This window comes from Panthera onca, chromosome B3 (assembly GCF_046562875.1).
Source record: "Panthera onca isolate mPanOnc1 chromosome B3, mPanOnc1 haplotype 2, whole genome shotgun sequence".
NCBI lineage: Eukaryota > Metazoa > Chordata > Mammalia > Carnivora > Felidae > Panthera > Panthera onca.
This window is the reverse complement of record NC_138344.1, coordinates 62476412-62497343: the sequence shown is the minus strand read 5'-3', so window position 1 is coordinate 62497343 and position 20932 is coordinate 62476412. Positions and strand designations below refer to the sequence as shown.

Sequence of the window (20932 nt, the reverse complement as noted above, 5' to 3'; positions counted from 1 at the left end):
CGTTGTGAGCCGAAGGGCTGCCAAGGTTTGGGACTTTCCTTGGTTCTATGGCATCTCCTTACCAGACTGATGGGGTAAAGTTTCCATCCTCCCCACCTGCCCCCCACCTACACACCCACACCCACACTCACACATCCTGCTTCCACCTGCTCTTTGCCCAGATAAAGATTAGCCCATCCTCCCTCATTCCTCCACACCCTCTGCCTCTGATCCTCCCAGTGTCCCTGGCCCGTCCAGCCTCCCCACCCTATACAAATACACCTGAGGTTAGACGGAGCCTCAGACTTATTCCCTCTCCTTGCTCTCTGCTCTCAGGTAAGGATCTGCTGGCTGTGGACCGGGGACAGGAGGGGCTCTCTGTGAGAGTGTGTTGTGGGTCTATGTGGCTGTGCTTTTTCTGAGGATGTGTGCATGTGTACTCAATTGGTATCTGTGCCTCTGTTTCTGTCTGCGTGGGTGTCGTCCATCTGTGTGTGTAGGTCTGTGTCTCTCATGAGCACAATGTGGGTCTATGTGCTGTGTGTCGGTGTATCTGCATACGTGCCTGCCCACCTGCCCTGCGGCCACTGCAGGCCCAGCTCCCATGCCTCCGTCATGCCAGGCAGAGGGGTTTCACTGAGGGCTGAAGGGATTGCATTTGTTTCCTTTCAGAGGAACTTACACACCAAACTCCTGTCCTTCAAGCATCGTGGCCTGAATCGGGGAGAGAAAGTCTAAGTCTTGTCTTGTTTTTCTTAATCGAAGTTTATTTTATTTCTTTTTTTTTTTTAACATTTATTTATTTTTGAGAGACAGCATGAGCTGGGGAGAGGCAGAGAGAGGGAGACACAGAATCCGAAGTGGGCTCCAGGCTCTGAGCTGTCAGCACAGAGCCCGATGCGGGGCTCGAACTCACAAACCGCGAGACCATGACCTGAGCAGAAGTCGGACGCTTAACCGACTGAGCCACCCAGGCGCCCCTCTAATCAAAGTTTAATTGACATAGCATTATATTAGTTTCAGGTGTACAACAGTTTGTACCTTTTGGCCTTCTGCACCCACTTTGCACTTCCCCCCACCCTCACCCCCTCCACCCGACTGCCACCAACCACCAGGTAGTTGTCTGTGTCTATGAGCTCTGGGGTTTTTGAGGACTTTTGGTTTTGGCTTTGGTTTTGGCCTTTGTTTTTTTTAGATTCCACATATCAGTGAGATCGTATGGTATTTGTCTTTCTCGGACTTATTTCACTTAGCATAACGCCCTTAAGGTCCATCCAACCTGTTGCAAATGGCAGCATTTCTTTCTTTTTTATGGCAGAATAATATAACACTATACATGCACATTTTCTTTATCCATCTATGGACACTTAGGGTGCTTCCGTGTCTGGCTACTGTAAATAATGCTGCTACAAACATGGGGTGCAGATATCTTTCCCAGCTAGTGTCTTCATTTTCTTTGGATAAATACCCAGAAGTGCAATTTTTGGATCTTGTGGTAATTCTATTTTTAATTTTTTGAGGAACCTCCATACTATTTTCCACATTGGCTGCACCAATTCACATTCCCACCAATAGTACCTGACAGTTTCCTTCTCTCCACATTCTTGCCAACACTTGTTATTTCTTACCTTCTTGATAATAGCCCTTCTGACAGGTGTGAGGTGATAGCTCATTGTGGTTTTGAGTTGCATTTCCCTGATGATTAGTGACATTGGGCATCTTTCCACGTATGCGTTGACCATCTGTACGTCTTCTTTGGAAAGATGTCTATTCAGATCTGCTGCCCATTTTTTAACAGGATTGGTTTTGTTTCCTCCAAGGCCTGTCTTTTCTCCTTCTTCCAACCTAGCTGGCCCTAAGGTTGTCCTTATCACTCCCTTCCCTAACCCCAACCTCATGAATCACTTCCAGACTCATTGTTCACCAAGGGGAAGGATCAAGGGTAAGGAATAACCTTGGGCATAGCTCAGAGGCTGACATCTGCTGAACATTGGTGGTATAAGTAGAAGCCAACAAAAGCAGATGACTCAAGAGGTGCAAGGGGCTGGGGCTGTTGAATTAGGGGTGCGTGTGTGTGTGTGTGTGTGTGTGTGTGTGTGTGTATGTGTGAACATTTGTGCTTGCATGTTCACCAGCTATATGAGTACCAGAGAGCCCTAGTGTTAGGTATTTGATCCTTTTGTCATATACTATAGTCTGGCTTGTGGGTCAGAAAAAAAATGAATGTATTGCGTGTGCACAGGGTCCAGTCTGCAGTTGTCCATTGTGACCTGTGTGCCCAAGCAAGATGAAGCCAGGCACCAGGGCACATCAGCAGCTCCATCCAATGAGAGTGCACTTGCTGGAGAATGGCTAACTGGCTCAGACCCCAAGCCTCCCACGAACTTCCAACCCTGATGGGAGGAGGTAGAAACAAGCAGCTAGGGCCCTGGAAGGCTTTCCATTCCCTTGTGCTGAATCCCCCAGAGGCCCCTACAACCCCATCCTGCTCTTCTCTGGGACCACACTGCTCTCATCAAGCCTCCCTCTCCCACCTTTATGCCAGGTGTCTATACAGGGACAAGAATCTATAGGGATTGGGTACCATGGCCTGACACATGGAAGACACACACGCATAACATGACTGACCTCGACCAAGTAGAATCAAATTAATACAGGATTGTGAGTCTGGGGTGGTTCTGGGGTCATACGTGAGGGTGTGGGGTTTAGGGACCAGTGCATGATACTTTGATGTCTCTGTCTATCCACCATGTGACTGAACCTGTTGGGTCCATTCAGCACCAATGCCTGGCACCTACTCAGTGCCCAACTCCATAGTGGGTATGAAGCTATGTCAGTGGGAACAGTTTTATCCTTTGAAAGGGTTGTGTGTATACATTCCTGGGAGGGAAGAAGGAGAGACTGAGATTTGGATTACAGCAAACTAAACTTGACTTGTTGAATCACAGGTGTTCCTTTTGTCACTCCCTGTGCTTGCTGTATAAGGATGGAGTCAGGTAAGTGGCTGGGAGGCTGTGGGGTGAAGAAGGAAGGAGAGTGGTGAAGGCAGAGGCCATCAGTCAACCATATCTACTGCATGCCAAGAATGTGTGTTTGCATGAAAGTGGTGGAGGGTTCCAAAATGAAAACAATTTCTTATATTTTGTAGAATACTTTACAGTTTAAGAAACATGCTCCTACATCCTTCATCTCACTAGATCTTGAACCTCAGGGGTAAAACAGACAGGTGCTTTTCCCGTTGTACACACAAGGCCCAGGGAAATTAGGGATCATGCTCAGGCTGAGTTCGTGGAGATACAGAGGGTCTAGAGCCAAGAACTCAGCTCATGGCAGCTGTGCCCTTGGCTCTTCTCAAAAGGAACAAAAGACTATCCTGGCCCTAAGAAATAGAAATCTCATGGAGCAGATGATTCCCACCAATGGAGCACTTCAGAACACTCAGGACCCCTCAGTTTGGTCACTGCAGAATGAGCCCTCTGGACCCAAAGTGGGCATACAGGGCAGGGTCAGGATGGCCCAGTATTAGCATACTTCCCACAGGAAGGCACAGAAAATCAAGCAAGAAGGATTTCCAAGTGGGAGGAGACATGAGCAAAGGCTAAGAGCTGGGACCAGAAGGTCAAAGCAGGAATACACCAACAACCAAGGGTCTGAGCGGAGACTCGGTTGGGGAAAATAGGATTTGGGGGAGGGGATGGATGGGGAGACAAGGTAGGTCCTGTCGGGAGGTGGAAGCAGAAGATTCAGGATTTGTCATTGTGGAGTGCCTCCCTTAGTGTCGTGGAATTTGGCCCGGGTTGAGAGGGCAGACAGCTGACAGACTGGGTCTAAGAACACACACTTCCTGACTTCACCATCCGCTGGAGGACTCGGCCAGCTCTCAAGCAAATAGGAACACACAACTGTGCTTTGTTCTGATTTTCAATATATCTGTATCTCTTGTTGAGAGAAGGAGGGATGGTCAGGCAAGTGACCAAGTCTGAGGAGCCTTTTTGAGGCTGGGGGGGGGGGTGGTGGTGACCACAAAATCAGCACCAGGGAAAGGACAGGTATCTCACTGCAGAACCAAATGACCAAAGCCGCTGCTTTTTCTCCTTTCCTCTCCCACAGGTCCGAAGGTAGGAAATCTCTCCAGCTGTCTCCCCTTTCTCCTCCCTGCTGCTATGTCCTCCAGACCTCCAGCCCCCTTCCTAGACCTTCAGGGGACAACCATGACCTTCCTGAAATGAAGAGTAGGGAGCAGGCTCGGCCATCAGCCCCGCTGGCAAGCAGGCAGGGGCACTGCGGTGTTCCTCCACCCCCTGCCGGCTGCAGCCTTCTCCTCGGCTCCTCTCCTGTTTTCCCATCTGTCTCTCCTGCTTCCTCACATCCCCTCCCCATCTCAGCCTCTCTCCTGCTGCTTCCCCGCCTGTTCCATGTTTCTCTGCTTTCCTGACTACCCCCACAGCCTCCCTGGGTGGCTGGCTTGCTCCCAAACCCCAACCACACTGCAGGGCCCCAATGACCTGCCTCTGCCAGAGAAGAGAGGCTGCCCACCCCCCACCCTCCACTGGCTAACACCAGCGGACGGGGCTCCTAGGCCTGGAACTGGCCCCACTGCAAGGAGAGCCATAGAAGGGAAGGCAGGCGGGGTGGGAAGTGGCTGTTTCCAGACATTGCTGAGCCTGGAGGAGGAAGGGGCTGCTCTAACATGGTCACAGGAAGGCCCCTGGCCCTGGAGCCTGCATCTTCCTCGCCCGTGCCAAGCCTTTATTTGGGCCTCGGAGAAAGAAGCAGATTAGGGATAGGGGCAGAGCCCCACCCCTACCCCCTCAGGGCTCCAGGCCCCCCAGTGCTCCAGCACCAGAAGCAAGGTGGTTGGTGTCTCTCTTCTCTTCCCTGGGCCTGTGGCAAGAGGCAAAGAAACTCCTCTGGCCCTGGAGCCTCAGGAGTGGTTCCAGCAAAGACAGAAAGTTAAGTCACACTCTTTCCGGCCTCTTCTGGCTGAGGCAATAAAGCCTTGATTTTACTATTTTTATTCTTCCTGGTTTCTTGAGTCTGGCACCTACTCAGGGACAGGCATGGGCTCACACACGCACCCACTGTCATGCACACACAACCATGCACATGCACCCATGTGCACGTACCTGTGTGCACAGCAGGCATGTGTATGTACCCACCCATGCACATGTACACAGATATAACTATTTGCACGTAAACGGAGAACACACCATTGTACCTACACATAGACACACACACACTGTACTTAACATAGAGAACGTGTACACCCTCACTTTGCTCCCTCCCACTTTTGGTCTCCTCCCACCCTCCCACCCTCCAGACAGCTACCCTTGTCTTCCTCCTCAAATCCTGCATCTCCCCTAACCCTGCCTTTTGTTGCCTCTTTGTCCCTGGCCCTCAGTGTAAGCTCCTTTATAGCCCCACCCTTACTTGTCAGTAGTCATCCTGCAGTTCCTAGCCTGGCAAAATCTCTAATCACTCTGTAAGGGTTCCTGGGTGAGAGAAGGGAGAAGATGAGATAATTCTGCTTCTTACATACAGATGAAAGAAACCAAGGTCCAGGGAGTGGGAGTCATATCTTGACTCAAGGAATAGAAACAACTGAATCTAGGTTCCTCCGCTTTTGTCTGCTTAGTGCTCTGGCTTCATCCCTTGCAGTCCCTGCCTTCCAGCCCTCCACCGCGATCCCCTGCTAGTGCCCAGGAACCCAGAGTTCTCTACAACAGAGGATGAAGGGAAGGGCAGGGAAGAGGGAAGTTGATCTTGGGAAAGACTGGCACTGACCTCTGATTCTAACATTGTTCGTTTGGCTTTCCACAGGGGCACTGCCATGGTGGTGGCCATGGCCTTGGGCCCTGTTGTGGGGAAAGGCACCCCCCTGGCCATGGTCCTGGGCACTGTCCTGGGGGGAGCTACTGCCCAGGGCCCTGTGGGCACCCCCCTGGCCATGGTCCAGGGCACTGTCCTGGGGGAAGCCACCCCCCAGGGCCCTGTGGGCACCCCCCTGGCCATGACCCAGGGCACTGTCCTGGGGGAAGCCACCCCCCAGGGCCCTGTGGGCCCCAACCTGGTCCACCTCACTAAGGAAGCAGAAGAAAGAGGATACAAGAATGGGGAGTGTGAGTGGGTTGCCCTGCTGACCTGGCATGGAGCCTGAACCAGAATCTCCTCTTTCTAATAAACAGCCTCCCAGAAGCCATGTTTTACTCTTAAAGAGTCTGTCTTCCTTCATATCCAACTTGGTACCCAAGTGGCCTTGTGGCCTCTAGTTATACAAGTGAGCACCCAGCCAGGCACTCTCAGAAGCTTGGTTCCCATGGTGCCCATAGCATATGCTTGTATAAGTCCACCCCTCCTTTCCTTTTCACTCTGGCCCTCTCCCATCAAACAGTCTCAACTGTGTCCTCATCATTTAACCCCATCATATACACTGACCTGGACCTGACGGACCTTCCAAGGTTCCATCTAGATGTTTCACTGTACAGATCAAAACCCCTCAACAGATCCCTACTGTCCAGATGTATTTCTCACCATTCTCTGAAAAGACACTGAATTCTCCATCCTCCTTAACTTTACCTATTTCACCACCACCACCCCTTCCCACTCCCAGTTCAAGAATACCTTCCCTCTCAGCCAGGTGAAACTCCAGCATCAACATGAAGCCTTCCCTAAAGCCCATTAGGAAGAGAGAGGTCCTCTTTGTACACTGTCCCCTTCTGTGCAGCTTATACCATCACATGGGCCTGACCACACCCTACCCACTTAGCACCAACTTATGATCTGGCTTTTTATATCTCCAGCCAAACTGTAAGCTATTCAAGGCAGGTCCACCACTTCTACATATACCTCTAGATTCTCCCACTCCATCTGCTAGTGACCTATGCCTTGCATAGAGTGGCATTTGCACATAACTTAGGGACATCTATGTTCTAAATGCTGGTAGGTTCTGACTCTCTCCCAAGGCCCATTCCTCAGCCACGGCACCTCCCTGCATATACAGCCAGGCTGCTTGCTGTGAAACACTTTCTGTCCATCCAAATCCCACATCTGGGACTCCCTCCAATCCCCAACTCCCAGACCCCTCACACCACCCATATCTATTATTAGCCCTCTACCCAGGCCTGTCCCAGGCCCATCATGCCTCCCCTCCCTGACAGTCATTCCCTGATGGTAGAGGCAGCAAGTGTCCTAAAGTGAGTGGCTATTGAGTACCTTCCAGGCCGGAAAGGGGTGATTATAAGAAAAAGAGCTGCGAATTCTCTCTCTTCTCCCTCTTCCCACACCCCACACTCAGCACTTGAATAACAGAAGCCGGGCTCCACGCCTGAGGGGTGCAAACTCAGGTCCAGGTCCAGAGAAACGTGAAGAAAGACCCAACTTGAATAGTGCTAATCCCATTGGGGAGGAGGGGGTGGTTGCTGAGCAAAGCCGAGAGAAATGTGGAACTTAAACCGCCAGACCTCTCAATCCTTCGGCTTCCTGCACAGTGAAGTGCGGGCGTGGAAGCTTCTCCCTCTTTCCGGCTGTAAGAGTGCGTGTCAAGTTGTGAGGCTCTCTGCACGGTGCCTGAAGTCGCGCTTCCTGGTCCCTTACGGGAAGACCGATGTCCCCCTGGGAAAGGCCAATGTGCAGACTACAGCCAGACAGCTGGGCCCCTCTAACAGCAGCTCTCAGACTTGGCCTGGGTAGAGGGGCCCACCACTACCAGTCCCGGGGTCTTAAAAGACTGCAAAGCCTCCAGCGCCAGGCAGCCGCGCGGGGAGAAGCCTCTGTCCCCACCCCCGGTGCCGCGCCCATTGGCTGGGCTCTTGTCGGCCCCGCCCACCGATCGGTCCGCCTGGCGCTGACGCATGCGCGGGAGCCCGCCACCGCCGCCGCTTCAGCACCAGCTCCCGGACAGCGGCGCCGCCCACGGGCATGGACGCTGATAGCGGCAGCAGCAGCAGCGGTCCGGCTCCCTGCCCGGGTCCGGATGAGGAGCAGCAGCCCAAGGAGGAACCCTTGGCCCCAGACGGCAGCTCCCCGGACAGGTAGGGCGGACCGCTCCGCAGACCCGGCTCGCAGACCTTCCCAGCACCCCCGCCTCAGGTATCCCTGTAGCCGCCATATGTCTCCCTCATTCATTCCCCAGCCCCTCCCAGAACCCCTTCCACCGCCCCGAGCTACCGGCCCCCTGGCCACGCCCTCATTCTGCCGGGTCAATTTTCTCTTTCCCTGATACCCCCTACTGTCAGTCCCCGTCGCCCTCATTGCCCAATACCTGCCCCACCCACTGTGCCTACCTTACCTCTAAGGCCGGGGGTTCCTCCGCCCCTCCAGCCCTCTGAGCCCCTCCGTCTAGGCCCTGCCCCCGCATCTTCTCAGTAAGCTCCAAGCCCGCAGCCCGCAGTCCGGGTTCTAGCATGTCAGTGTACTCGAAGGTGCGTGTGCAGGGTAGACAGGAGGATCCCCAAGGTGTGTGTCCTGGGGAGAGCAGACACTCGCCGCCACGCCAAGGACTGTCTTTGTACATCACTGTCAGTCTCCAGTCTGCCCTGTATGGCCGGCTGCGCACATGTGGGCTTGAGTGCCCGAGTGTGGCAGCCACCGACAGGCCCTGGAGACGCTAGGGTGGGCAGGCTCTAAGGCTCAGGCCGCGGTCAGTACTATCCCTGAAGGAGCCCTAGGCCGGTGGGACAAGAGGAACACCTTCTCTCTGAGGACCCAGATCTTGGTGCCTCTCCTCCACCTTCCTCCACCATATGTGTGAGGGAACAGCCCAGCCAGGTAGCAATATGGCGCAATTTCTGTGCCCTGCCTGGTCTGCCACCCTCAGAATTCCTCCCCTGACATGATACTGCCTGTCTCTCTCTTGCCTGGACTGAAATAAGAGGTATTATTTGGGGGCAAAAAACAGAGATGGACATATGTCTACACTGCACCAGTTAAAATGTACATTCTGTACCTCAGAGCAAAGGGGAGGCCCCACAAGTGGAGAAAAATGTTCTCTTCCCTCTATTGTCGACACATCAGCCTGGATAGATTTAGCCACCTTTCACTCTGAAAGGCACAGAGCTTTCTTCAAGGAGGTGAAATAGGATGGATGTGTTCCCTGGACCAGGGGGGTACCTGGGACTATGGCCTGACCAAGGAGCTAGGGACGGACATGACAGGAGCAGGACACAGCAGGGCAGGGGCCTGGGACCAGGAGCATCCCTAGAAGGGGCTGGAGAGTCATTTGCTGCCTTGGATATTTCTTTTACCAAGGATAAACCCTATCGAGTCTAATCACTTTCCCTGCACATGAGGATCATTCCTGGGCACAGGAACCACTTGCTCTCCTTCAGCAACTCCCTGGGACCTCTGGCCTCTCTCAGCACTTCCCCAGAGACCCTGGGCACTAAGCAGGTGAAGGGACACAGTTCAATTCAAGAAACACAAATATGTTCCTGCTGAGCTAAGGACTACTCTAGGGTTAGATACACAGTGAATAAAACTGCACGTGTGTAAGCACACACAGTCCTTTACTAATGCATTAACTACAGAGCAATTTGAAATAGTTCATTCTCTGTTTCTTTTTTTAATTACCTTTTTATTTTCCTAGTGGCATGAATTCCTCCCTCATCTGTCTAGGCCTGTCTGCGGGATCACATGGATGTCCATATGGCTATGTGTCTGTGGGCCTGGGGGTGCTGTTGATGCACATGTACATTTATCTCTTATGAGTCTTCCATGTGGGGGCTCTGTGTCTGGGGCCCTGTCAGCCAGGCCATGGCTGCTTTAGCCTTGGCCTCTTGATGAAGCCTGTGTCACCACTTTCCATCCCCCTGCCTGCCTGCCCCAGTCACTTGGGTTGCAGGCCAGCCTAGGAAGTTGCTCACCCTCGTCAGAGCGATGGAACTGAGGGGATAAGAATAAAAGCTGCCTGGGGAGGCAAAGCCTGGGATGTTTAACTTGTATTATCACTAGGTATCCTGGGAACAGAGGGCAGCAGGAGCTGGCAGGAGAAATCTTTTTTTCTCAAAAGAGTGTGGCTCTTCTTCTTGGGAGGGTTGAGTCTGGAATGTGGAGGGTTTCAAATTTTGCCACACTGACAATGATGGGCACTGTCAAGAAAGATGGGATTTAGAACCAGCTGATCTTAGGTCCTTGGACAGGGATAAGGGGGGTGTAAAAGAAGGGGCTGGGGCCAGGGAGACCCCCGTAGAAGCAAATCAATGGTAGAGGCTGGAATCCCTCCTTGAACAAAGCCAGTTAAAGAACGATGCAGGCTTACGAGCTTTGGCAGACTGGTTAAGGGAGAGTGTTTCCTTTCTCCTCCAGCACCTCCAAAGTGCTTCCCTTCTTGAAGAAAAAACAAAACAAAACAAAACAAAACCAGACACTCCAAGTGGAAGGGCCTGGCTCCTAGGAAAAGCCCAGTGCTCAGCGAGTGCTCTAAGGCCATGAGCAGCTGGAAAGGCCCCCTGGCTGCCCCCCCACCACCGACCCTTGGAAGGCAGGCTTTGATGTAAAGAGGGTGACCAGGGAGCACCTGGCTGGCTCAGTCAGTGGAGCATGCAACTCTTATCTTGGAATTGTGAGTTCGAGCCCCACATTGAGTATAGAGGTTACTTTAAAAAATAAAATCTTAAAAAAATAATAATAAATAAAGAGGGACACCAAGACTAATGGGTCATATTCATGCCTTCAGGATTTAACCCAGACCAAAAACAGTGCCCAGCATGTGGTAGGTGCTAAAAAAAAGACCTGCAGGAAACAAAAAACACCTTAAAGAAGTACATGTCCACACTTATGCACATAAACCTGGCCATTTATCCAGCTTTATCCAGCCTCCCTTTGGCCCATGGGGAGGGGTCAATAAGGTCTTTTATCTGCCAGGACGCTGGCTGCTATATCAATTCTATGGGTCATCTGAGGTCTTCTTTTAGAACATCTTTGGTCAAATTCCTATTTTTCTAAAGGTTGAGTTACTTTAAAAATAAGTATCAGTGATTTTTTAAAGTTTATTTGTTTATTTTGGGGGGGAGGGAGAGAGAGAGAGAGAAGGAGAGAGCCAGTGGGGGAGGGCAGAGAGAGAGAGGGTGGGGGAGAGAGAGAATCCCAAGCAGGCTCCACACTGTCAGTGCAGAGCCTAATGCAGGCTCAAACCCACGAACTGCGAGATCATGACCCAAGCCGAAGTCAAGAGTCGGACACTTAATGGACTGAGCCACCCAGGTGCCCCAATAAGTATCAGTGATTTAAACCATGAGATCAAATTCTGATGTAGCTTTTAGATAACAAAAAGGAAAGTATTTATAATTATATATGTAATGAGATTCTCAAGGTACGGGAAGTTCTAAAATGGAGATATATTATCCGAGGTGCCTAAAGAGGTCAAACTGTAAATATAAATATACTTCTTAAATTATATGCTTCCTGAAGAACTGAGTGTGGGAAGGGGCAGGAAAGCAAATGTATCTTCCACATGCCAGGCTCCATGGCAGGCACCTCACGTATGTTGTATCAGTTAATTCCCACACCCAACGGAGAGGGGGCATTATCAACATACTCTCACTCAATAGGCAAGGATGCCAGCACTCCAAGAATTGTGTCTTTCCCAAGGCCCCAGAGCTAAAGGATGATGGAGCCAGGAGCCCACTTCCAGTGCTCCCCCATTTTGCTCTCAGCATGGGGCTTATCCTTTCCCAGACTGCTATGCCAGCCAGTCATCCTTCTGGGTGGAGGAGGAAGAGCTTACCTATTCTATCCACTTCCTCTACTTGGTCTCTGGGCAGAAGCCAGCCTCCCTGGGCAATGTCTACTTGCCACCATGGCTGGGACTCTGGCATATAACCCCTTCAGCAGTGCAGCAGGCAGGGCCGGAAGCCAGGGTTGGCTCAGCGTAAACTACACAACTACACAAGTTCTGGCCAGCCAGGTGAGTCAGTGAATGGGGAGAGAAGACAGAACTCTGCCAGGGCTTCCCAGTCCGAAGCCCCTCTGGAAACCCTCCATAGCCCTCAGCTACTCTGTTCTGTGGACATCTTCTCTCGTCTTAGGTCTGGCAATCCTGCCACTGGGTGGGACTCCACCTCCCCCTGCACCCAAGGAGTGGGGCTGCGTCCATGCACTGAGAGCTGCTCTCATGAGTAATTTTGAAAGAAGAATCTATTGCCGATTCTTCCTTAGCAAGTTCCTTGGGGGTCCCAACTCCCTCTCCCAACTGTGCACACTCTTACAAAGCAAACCTTCTGCCCCATGGCCCAAGGCTGGTGGAAGGGCAGCACTTGCCTCTGCCAAACCTTCCCTGAGGTTTGGCATACCCTAAACCTCACACCCCTATCAAAGCTGGGCCTTCCTCTGGGCTCCTTCAGCCCTCTGACTTCCTCTCTCACAGCACCCAACATGTTGGACTGTTGTCAACCTCTCCTGCCTACCATGAGTGCCTAGAGGCCAAAGGCCCTATTCATCCCAGGACCACTATTAGCAGCCTATCTAGTGCTCAGTAGTCATTCAGCAAACATTCCCTGGGCACCTTCTGAGTGCAAGTCACTCTTCAAGGCACGAGGGCTGCAGAGATGAACAAATGCACCAGACCCTGCTCTCCTGGAGTTCACATTCCATTTGCGAGCCAGGCAATAAACATGACAACACTATAAGGTCTGGTGGGGCAAATGCTGTGAAGAAATATAAAGCAGGGTAAGGGGATAGAGAGCTGACAGGTGATTATTTAGAAAGGGTGGTCAGAGAAGGCTTCTCTAAGAGGGTAATAGTTGAACAGAGACTAAAGAGGGGCTATGAGCCATGCAGTTATCTGGGGGAGGAGCACCCCAGGCTGAAGGAGGAGAAAGTTCACAGGCTTTAAGGTGGAACCAAGATTGCAGCAGGTGCTCAATAAATGTCCGACAAGAGAATGAACAGATGACTGCAGCCGGAAGAGCACAGGACTGCAAGTCAGACCTGGGTTTAAGGCCCAGCGCTTCATGGCTCACTGAACCTATTTTCAAATCTATAAAACACGGAAAGTATCTCCCCTGTAGGGTTTTTGTGAGGCATACAGGACACCATATATGTAAAAGCACAGTGTTCAGCATGTGCCAGGCTCTGCCAATAACGTTTTTTGAGCGTGTGGACAGATGAGTGAATGAGATAGCGGACCCAAGAGGTAGGCTGGGGAGTAGCCTGCACCCTCCTCACCTCTCCCCCAGGACTAGTAATAGAACAACCCCAAGCCCCCGGCTCCTTGCCTCCAACTCCTGAACAATGATGGGGCATGGGATGACCCCCGCCCCCATCACCGTTGTCTCCTCTCTCAACAGGTCCCAAAGCAAGGCTGTGGCCCCTGAGGCAAGCCCAGAGAAGAGCTGCTCTCTCCACAGCTGCCCCCTTGAGGAACCTTCCAGTTCTTCAGGACCCCCACCAACGACTTCCACCCTCCAGCCTGGGGGCCCGTCAAGCCCCTTGGCCCCTGCACACTTCACCTATCCCAAGGCACCACAGGAATACCGGGGGGACAGTTCCCTGCCAGGGCTTGGGGACCGGGCAGCTCTATGCTCCCATGGCTCTAGCCTCAGCCCTTCTCCAGCCCCCTCACAGCGAGATGGGGCCTGGAAGCCACCATCTGTGCAGCACCATGTGGTCAGTGTCAGGTAAGGAGGGGTTCAGCAGCCTGCAAGCTGCCACTGGAAGGTGGGGCAAGGCTTAAAAGTGGAGTGAGCCCCTGGGGCTCAGGACTCCTTCATTAGGAGGCAGCCCAGGATGTCTCCTGCCTCTGATGGAGGAGGCAGCCTGGATGGAGGAGGAAGTAAGGGTTGGAGCTTGGGAGTAGAACAGCCTGTATGGGTTAGTACCATCTTCCTCTACCTCCCACCCTGCAAGAGGGCTCTGACAAGCAAGTATCTTTTCTTCTCTTCCACAGGCAGGAACGGGCCTTCCAGATGCCAAAGAGGTAGGCCTGGGCCTTCTCTGGCCCCCTAAGGGTGACTAGGCTGGTGCCAAGTTTGGCCCCACCACCCCTTCTTGTTGACTCCTAAGCTCATCACACCCTGCTGCCTTACCCAACACCAATTCCTGTGGGTTCTCTTCCTCTTTCCCAGCTATTCCCAGCTGATTGCCGAGTGGCCGGTGGCCATGCTGCTGCTGTGTCTGGCTGTCATCCTCCTCTGCACCCTGGCTGGACTGTTGGGGGACCGACTGCCTGACTTCTCCAAGCCCTTGCTGGTAAGAAAGGGCGGGACGGGGAAGGGATAGGGGCCCCAAGGCCTGGCCACCTCGACTCTGTCTGGGGCAGAAAGTTGGACAGCACAGCTGGAGTGGGGTGGCAGTGCACGTTGGGGAAATGGTACAGAGGCGATACTCTCATCCAACAATCCAGACAGGTGGACTGGCCTTTTCTGCTCCAGGGATGCAAAGGGGCAGAGCCAAGAAGGGCCAGACGGAGCACCCCTCCTCCTGCCTGACCTTCTCTGTCCTCCTTCCTGCAGGGTTTTGAGCCTCGAGACACAGACATTGGGCGCAAGCTAGTGGTCTGGAGAGCACTGCAAGCCCTCACAGGCCCCAGGAAGCTGCTTTCTCTTTCCCCAGACTTTGAGCTGAACAGGTAGTGGGTTCCCACCTTTCCACTGTTGAAGCGAATGGGGGAAAGAGAGGGGGCATTGGGTGACCTCCCCAAATGCAGGTCAGAGGGACTTGCTGGGATCCCCTGGGGAGTGGTATCCGGCCTCCTCTGAGCCCCTACCCCTTGATGGTGCCTGGCATAGATTTTCTCTCTACCTCAGCTCAAACCCCCACACCACTCTGAGCCCCACACCCTGGAGCAGTGCCCAGGAGGGCTTGGTCCGGCCTCGAAGGATGGTGGAACCCCTGGAAGACAGAGGGCAGGAGGACTTCTTTTGTGGTCCCCCTGGTAAGCTGCAGCCTAGCCAGTTCTTGCCTTTCATGGTGGTCCCCTTCCTACCTACTAGAACAGGAGGGCTCAGGAGAACAAATGTGGGCAGACAGAAAAGGAAGGAGGTTGGTTGGCCATGTTCAAGTCAAGGAAGTTGGGTTACAGCTGGGAGGCTGAGGCAGGTCTCGGGTACTCCAGCCACACAGGGTCAAGCTGGGTGGGGGTGGAGCACCGGATCAGGCAGCCTGGCACAGGTTTCAGACTCCTGAGACTCTGAACCTCATATGGCCCTGGGTAAGCGTCTTTCCTCTGGTGGGCCCAGGACCTGATGCCAAAGAGCTGAGCTCTGGAAGGGGCGGGGGGTGGGGTGTGTTGCAGAGAAGAGCTATGCACAGCTGGTGTTCATGTCGACCTCAGCGGGCAGCCTATGGAACCTGCACGCCATCCATTCCATGTGTCGCATGGAACAGGACCAGGTGAGCAGACTGGGGAGGTGCCAGGGGTTGGGGGGTGTGGGGGTGGGGCAGGGACATCAGGGACCTGATCTCAAGGAAATACAGCTGAGCCAAGACTGCCAGGGTGGACAAGGGAAGAATATTCCCTGCTTAGAAAATTATTCCAACCCTGTTGAGAGGCTCCAGGTCGGGGTGGAGAAAGAAGAGTCAACTTTTTATAAGAGCCAAGACACAGACTATGTGGAGCCTGGGGATTTTCAAAAGGTCCCGAAGAAAAGCTTCAAGAGCTGTTGAGGAGGACCCAGCCCAAGGCCCCCAGCCTCCATCAACCCAAGCAGTGCCAATCCAACCATGCCAATTGGAAAGTCATATACCATAACACCTGAAGAAAGATTTGCTGCTAAAAACAGTGTGAACACCACTGAGTAGCCCAAGGCACTCCATACAAGTGAATTCAAAGTACCAAAAGACTCCTTAACATGCGCCCTGGAGTCAGATGCCTAAATTCAAGGCCAGTTCTAATACTCCCTGGCCCTAAGAGGGTTTAAGCAGACCTGTGGACAAAGGTGGGGGGCTAAGGCTTGGCACTGACCCTGATCCTGGAATGTTTTGGCCTCACTTTTCCCATCATTTGCTTCCAGTTCCCTGGACCCTTGACCCCTCTGTGGCTGGCACTCCACTGGCACTCCTGGCTCAGGCAGTGAAGAGCTGGGGTGTGTGACCTGCAGGGGTCCTCAGGGCAGGACCTCTCAGGCTGAGGCCTCGGGCAGCATCCCTGAGGCTCCTCTTTGATGGAGTCAAGATGTAGTCCGGAGCCAAGTGCAGCTCTGAGACAAGCCACTTCTACTGGGCTGGGGAGATACCTCTCTGCCTCTGCCCTATAGCCTGAAAGGAGGTGAGGGGGCCTTGGATAGGGCTGGGGAAACCTGGGCCCCTGCGTTGCTCCTGAGCTCTCTCCCGCTGTGTGTGCTGTACAGATCCGCTCCCATACCCGCTTTGGGGCTCTGTGCCAGCGAACGGAAGCCAACAAGTGCTGTCCCAGCTGGTCCCTGGGCAACTATGTGGCCGTGCTCTCCAACCGCTCCTCCTGCCTGGACACGACCCAAGCGGATGCAGCCCGAACACTGGCCCTTCTGCGGGCCTGTGCCATCTACTACCACCGCGGTGCCCTGGTGCCCTCTTGTCTGGGCCCCGGGCAGGACAAGCCCCCGCACTGCGCCCAGGTTCCCACCAAGTGCTCTCGGAGCAGTGCCGTCTACCAACTCCTCCACTTTCTGCTGGACAGGGACTTCCTGAGCCCCCAGACTGCTGACTACCAGGTGCCCTCCCTCAAGTACAGCCTGCTCTTCCTGCCCACTCCAAAGGGTGCCTCTATGATGGGCATCTACCTGGACCGCCTAGCCACCCCCTGGGGGCTCTCTGACAACTACACATCCATCACTGGCATGGACCTGGGCCTCAAGCAGGAGCTGCTGAGGCACTACCTGGTCCAGGACACAGTGTATCCCTTGCTGGCCCTGGCTGCCATCTTCCTCAGCATCGCCCTCTACTTGCGCTCCCTCTTCCTCACACTCATGGTGCTGCTGGGGGTGCTGGGCTCCCTCCTGGTTGCCTTCTTTCTTTACCGTGTGGCCTTCCGCATGGCCTACTTTCCCTTCGTCAATCTGGCAGCCTTCGTCCTGCTCAGCAGCGTCTGCGCCAACCACACCCTCATCTTCTTCGACCTGTGGCGCCTCAGCAAGAGCCAGCTGCCCTCTGGGGGGCTGGCACAGCGCGTGGGCCGCACCATGCACCATTTCGGCTACCTGCTGCTGGTCTCGGGCCTCACCACGGCCGCGGCCTTTTATGCCAGCTACCTGAGCCGTCTGCCGGCCGTACGCTGCTTCGCCCTCTACATGGGCACGTCCGTGCTGGCGCACCTGGCGCTCACGCTGGCCTGGCTGCCCTCCGCCGCCGTGCTCCACGAGCGCTACCTGGCCCGCGGCTGTGCGTCCCGGGCGCAGGGCCCGTGGGGCGGCAGTGCGCCCCGGCGGCTGGCGCTGGCGCTGCACCGGCGGCTCCGCGGCCTTCGGAGGGCGGCGGCCAGCACCTCGCGCCTGCTCTTCCAGCGCCTGCTGCCCTGTGGGGTCATCAAGTTCCGCTACATCTGGATCTGCTGGTTCGCCGCGCTGGCGGCAGGGGGCGCCTACATCGCCGGCGTTAGCCCCCGTCTGCGGCTGCCCACTCTGCCGCCGCCCCGCGGCCAGGTCTTCCGGCCTAGCCACCCCTTCGAGCGCTTCGACGCGGAGTACCGCCAGCAGTTCCTGTTTGAGCGGCTGCCTCAGGGCGAGGGCGGCCACATGCCTGTGGTTTTGGTGTGGGGCATCCTGCCCGTGGACACTGGCGACCCGCTGGACCCTCGCAGCAACAGCTCACTGGTGAGTGACCCTGCCTTCTCTGCCAGCGGTCCCGAGGCCCAGCGCTGGCTGCTGGCACTCTGCCACGAAGCTCGGAATCAGAGCTTCTTTGGTGTCCAGCCCGAGGGCTGGCCCACGCTGTGCTTCATGGAGGCCCTCCAGCGCTGGGTGGAGAGTCCTGCTTGTGCCCGCCTGGGGCCTGGCCTCTGCTGTGGCCACTCAGGCTTCCCTTGGGCACCCCAGCTTTTCCTGCACTGCCTCAAGATGATGGCTCTGGAGCAAGGCCCCAACAGCACCCGTGACCTAGGACCCCGCTTCAATAGCCAGGGCGGCTTGGCTGCCCTGGTTCTGCAGTTCCAGACTAACTTCCAGTACAGTACAGATTACAGCCAAGCACACCACTTCTATGCTGAAGTCAGCCACTGGCTGGCAGGGGAGCTGGGCAGAGCACCTCCCGGCCTCCACCGGGGTTGGTTTACCAGCCATCTGGAGCTGTACAGCCTGCAACACAGCCTGAGCACAGAACCTGCTGTGGTGCTGGGCCTGGCTCTGGCGCTGGCGTTTGCCACACTGCTGCTGGGCACCTGGAACGTTCCACTTAGCCTGTTCTCCGTGGCAGCGGTGGCAGGCACCGTACTGCTCACCGTGGGGCTCCTGGTTCTACTCGAATGGCAGCTCAACACTGCCGAAGCCCTCTTTCTCTCTGCTTCTGTGGGCCTCTCAGTAGACTTCACTGTCAACTACTGCATCTCCTATCACCTGTGCCCACACCCCGACCGCCTGAGCCGCGTGGCCTTCTCGCTGCGCCAGACCAGCTGTGCCACAGCTGTGGGGGCCGCGGCCCTGTTTGCGGCCGGTGTGCTCATGCTGCCTGCCACGGTGCTGCTCTATCGCAAGCTGGGCATTGTCCTCATGATGGTCAAGTGCGTCAGCTGTGGCTTTGCCAGCTTCTTCTTCCAATCTCTGTGCTGTTTCTTTGGACCAGAGAAGAACTGTGGGCAGATCCTCTGGCCTTGTGCCCACCTGCCATGGGATGCTGGGAATGGGGAGCCTAGTGGGGAAAAGGCAGGCCGCCCAAGATCAGGGCCAGTGGGAAAGGCACCCGGATCCTGCTCAGAACAATACGAGCTACAGCCCCTGGCACGGCGCCGGAGTCCCAGCTTTGACACCAGCACAGCCACTAGCAAACTGTCCCACCGGCCCTCGGTGCTCTCTGAGGATCTACAGCTGCATGATGGCCCCTGCTGCCCCCGGCCCCCACCGGCCCCTGCCTCCCCAAGAGAGCTGTTCTTGGACCACCAGGCAGTCTTCAGCCAGTGCCCGGCCCTGCAGACCTCCTCCCCCTATAAGCAGGCTGGCCCCAGCCCCAAAACCCAAGCCAGGCAGGACTCCCAAGGGCAGAAGGCTGAGCCCGTGCAGGCCTCACCAGAAGCCTCGGCCCACCCTCCCAAGCCCAAGGCCGTGGAGCCTCCTGATTGCCTCTGCTCCTCAGCTAGCACCCTGGAGGGGCTCAGCGTCTCTGACGAGACCTGCCTAAGCACCTCCGAGCCCAGTGCCCGAGTGCCAGATTCTGTGGGTGCCTCCCCAGAGGACCTGGACGAAACAGAGCAAACGGTACCTGAGCGGGGCCAGCTGAATGAGAAGCGAGACACCCTATGGCTGGCACTGAGGGAGACCGTGTATGATCCGTCGCTGCCTGCCTCCCACCAGAGCAGCTCCTCCTGGAAGGGCCGTGGGGCACCAGGGGATGGCAGCCCTGTGGTGCTGCCCAATAGCCAGCCAGATCTGCCAGATGTTTGGCTACGCAGGCCCAGCACCCACACTTCAGGCTACAGTAGCTGAGGGAGGCCCAGGAAGGCAGGACTGGGGCACAGAGCCTGTCAGAGGTGACAGGAAGGGGGCAGCCCCAGACTGGAGCCTGATAGTGTCTGCCCGCATCAGCATGGAGAGGTCTCACCCTCCAGCTGTGGATTTTAAACCCTGCCAGATGTTTCAGCCTTGGTCCAGACTGCTACTTACTCCCCACATCTGGAGGATTCAGTGGAGAGGGTCTTTGGAGAGAAATGTCAAGCTCTCCTTGTAACTTGCTGAGGTCTCATTTGTCCCCATATGCCAACCAGGACCTCTGGAAGGGGGAGGGCCAGATGTGTAGCTCCAGGTATCAGGGCGAGGCTGACCCAGCCCCCAAGCCAAGTGGGACGAAGGGACTCAGTCCGTGGAATCCTGCCAGGGCACCTCACCAACCAGAAGAGCCCTAGGGAGCCTCAGCAGCCTCCAGGGCCTCACACCTTTCAGGGGCTCTTCAGCAGGACACTTCCTTCTCTTTGGAGAGCTTCTCTGGGCCGGAATTAAGCGACTCTTTCCTGAACAGCCCTACCCCCTCACACTCCCCGGGCTGACCAGATATTTGCCAGGGCCTGGCAGAGACGGCTGCTGGGAATGAAGCAGGAGGAGGAGGGCTGGTCAGCCTCAGAGTGTCTCTCAGTTACAGGACGGTCCCTCGTGAGGAGCTGCTCTGGTACACGAAGCGTGCTCTCCCCTGTGAACAAACAATAAGAATCCTTTACATCCTGCATCTCTTAGTTTACAGAACACTTGCACACCCACTTTCTCCTTAGTCTCACCATGTCACTATGGGGAAGCCTGCGGTTAGCCAGGTCCTTCTGCCCCCGATTTATAGGTAAAGTCATTGAGAGTAAGTAAGCTTAAGCGATTGACCCACAGTCACAGAACTAGTACAGGGGGAAGCAACTTCCCTGGCTCACTCCCCCCTGAAACTTCCACTCTCCTGGCTCCCTGCCCCAGGGACATTGGCTTGTGGCTAACTTGACCCTTCACCTCTAGCACCCTCTTACGACCTGCCTTCACAGGTGTCTCTAAGTGCAACACTCCCTTCCTTCCTCTCTTTAGACCTCTGTCTCCAGAGAGAGCTATACTCTGAGCTGGCTGCAAGTTGCTCCGCATCTGCCCAGTGCTTCCCTTCAGATCCACTGAGAACCTATCGGCTATGGGGCATCCTGGCTGATCTGCTTCCCAGGTTCAGGGGCATGCTTCTTCCATGGCCACAGTGTATGGAGAGCCCCTGTCAGGAGAGGCACTGAGAGTAGTAGAGGTTGAACGGAATTCAGTTAAGGCAGGACCCCAGGCCTGCCCCCTTTTGGGAGTGCGTGAGTCTAAAGCTATTCCCCACGTCAGGGTCCCCAGCTTCCTAAGGACATGTCGTTCTGGGGGTTCTCAGCAGACCAAAAGGT

The 20932-nt window shown here is 55.0% G+C and overlaps 1 protein-coding gene across 5 annotated transcripts; it reads left to right on the top strand.

Annotated features, from left to right (window-relative positions):
* On the top strand, positions 1-19538 carry DISP2 (dispatched RND transporter family member 2). Of its 5 annotated transcripts, none has more exons than XM_078448494.2 (10): positions 1-315; positions 2928-2975; positions 5800-8009; positions 13263-13592; positions 13862-13891; positions 14040-14163; positions 14427-14542; positions 14721-14848; positions 15209-15306; positions 16263-19538. In XM_078448494.2, exons 3-10 carry the CDS (start codon positions 7897-7899, stop codon positions 19521-19523), a joined length of 4200 nt encoding a protein of 1399 aa, XP_078304620.2. In that variant the 5' UTR covers positions 1-315; positions 2928-2975; positions 5800-7896; the 3' UTR covers positions 19524-19538. The 5 variants fall into 5 exon arrangements, with proteins under 5 accessions (XP_078304620.2, XP_078304618.2, XP_078304621.2 ...); XM_078448492.2 differs by having other exon boundaries at positions 4090-8009; XM_078448495.2 differs by lacking the exon at positions 1-315 and adding an exon at positions 789-2640.
* The last annotated feature ends 1394 nt before the right edge of the window (positions 19539-20932 follow it).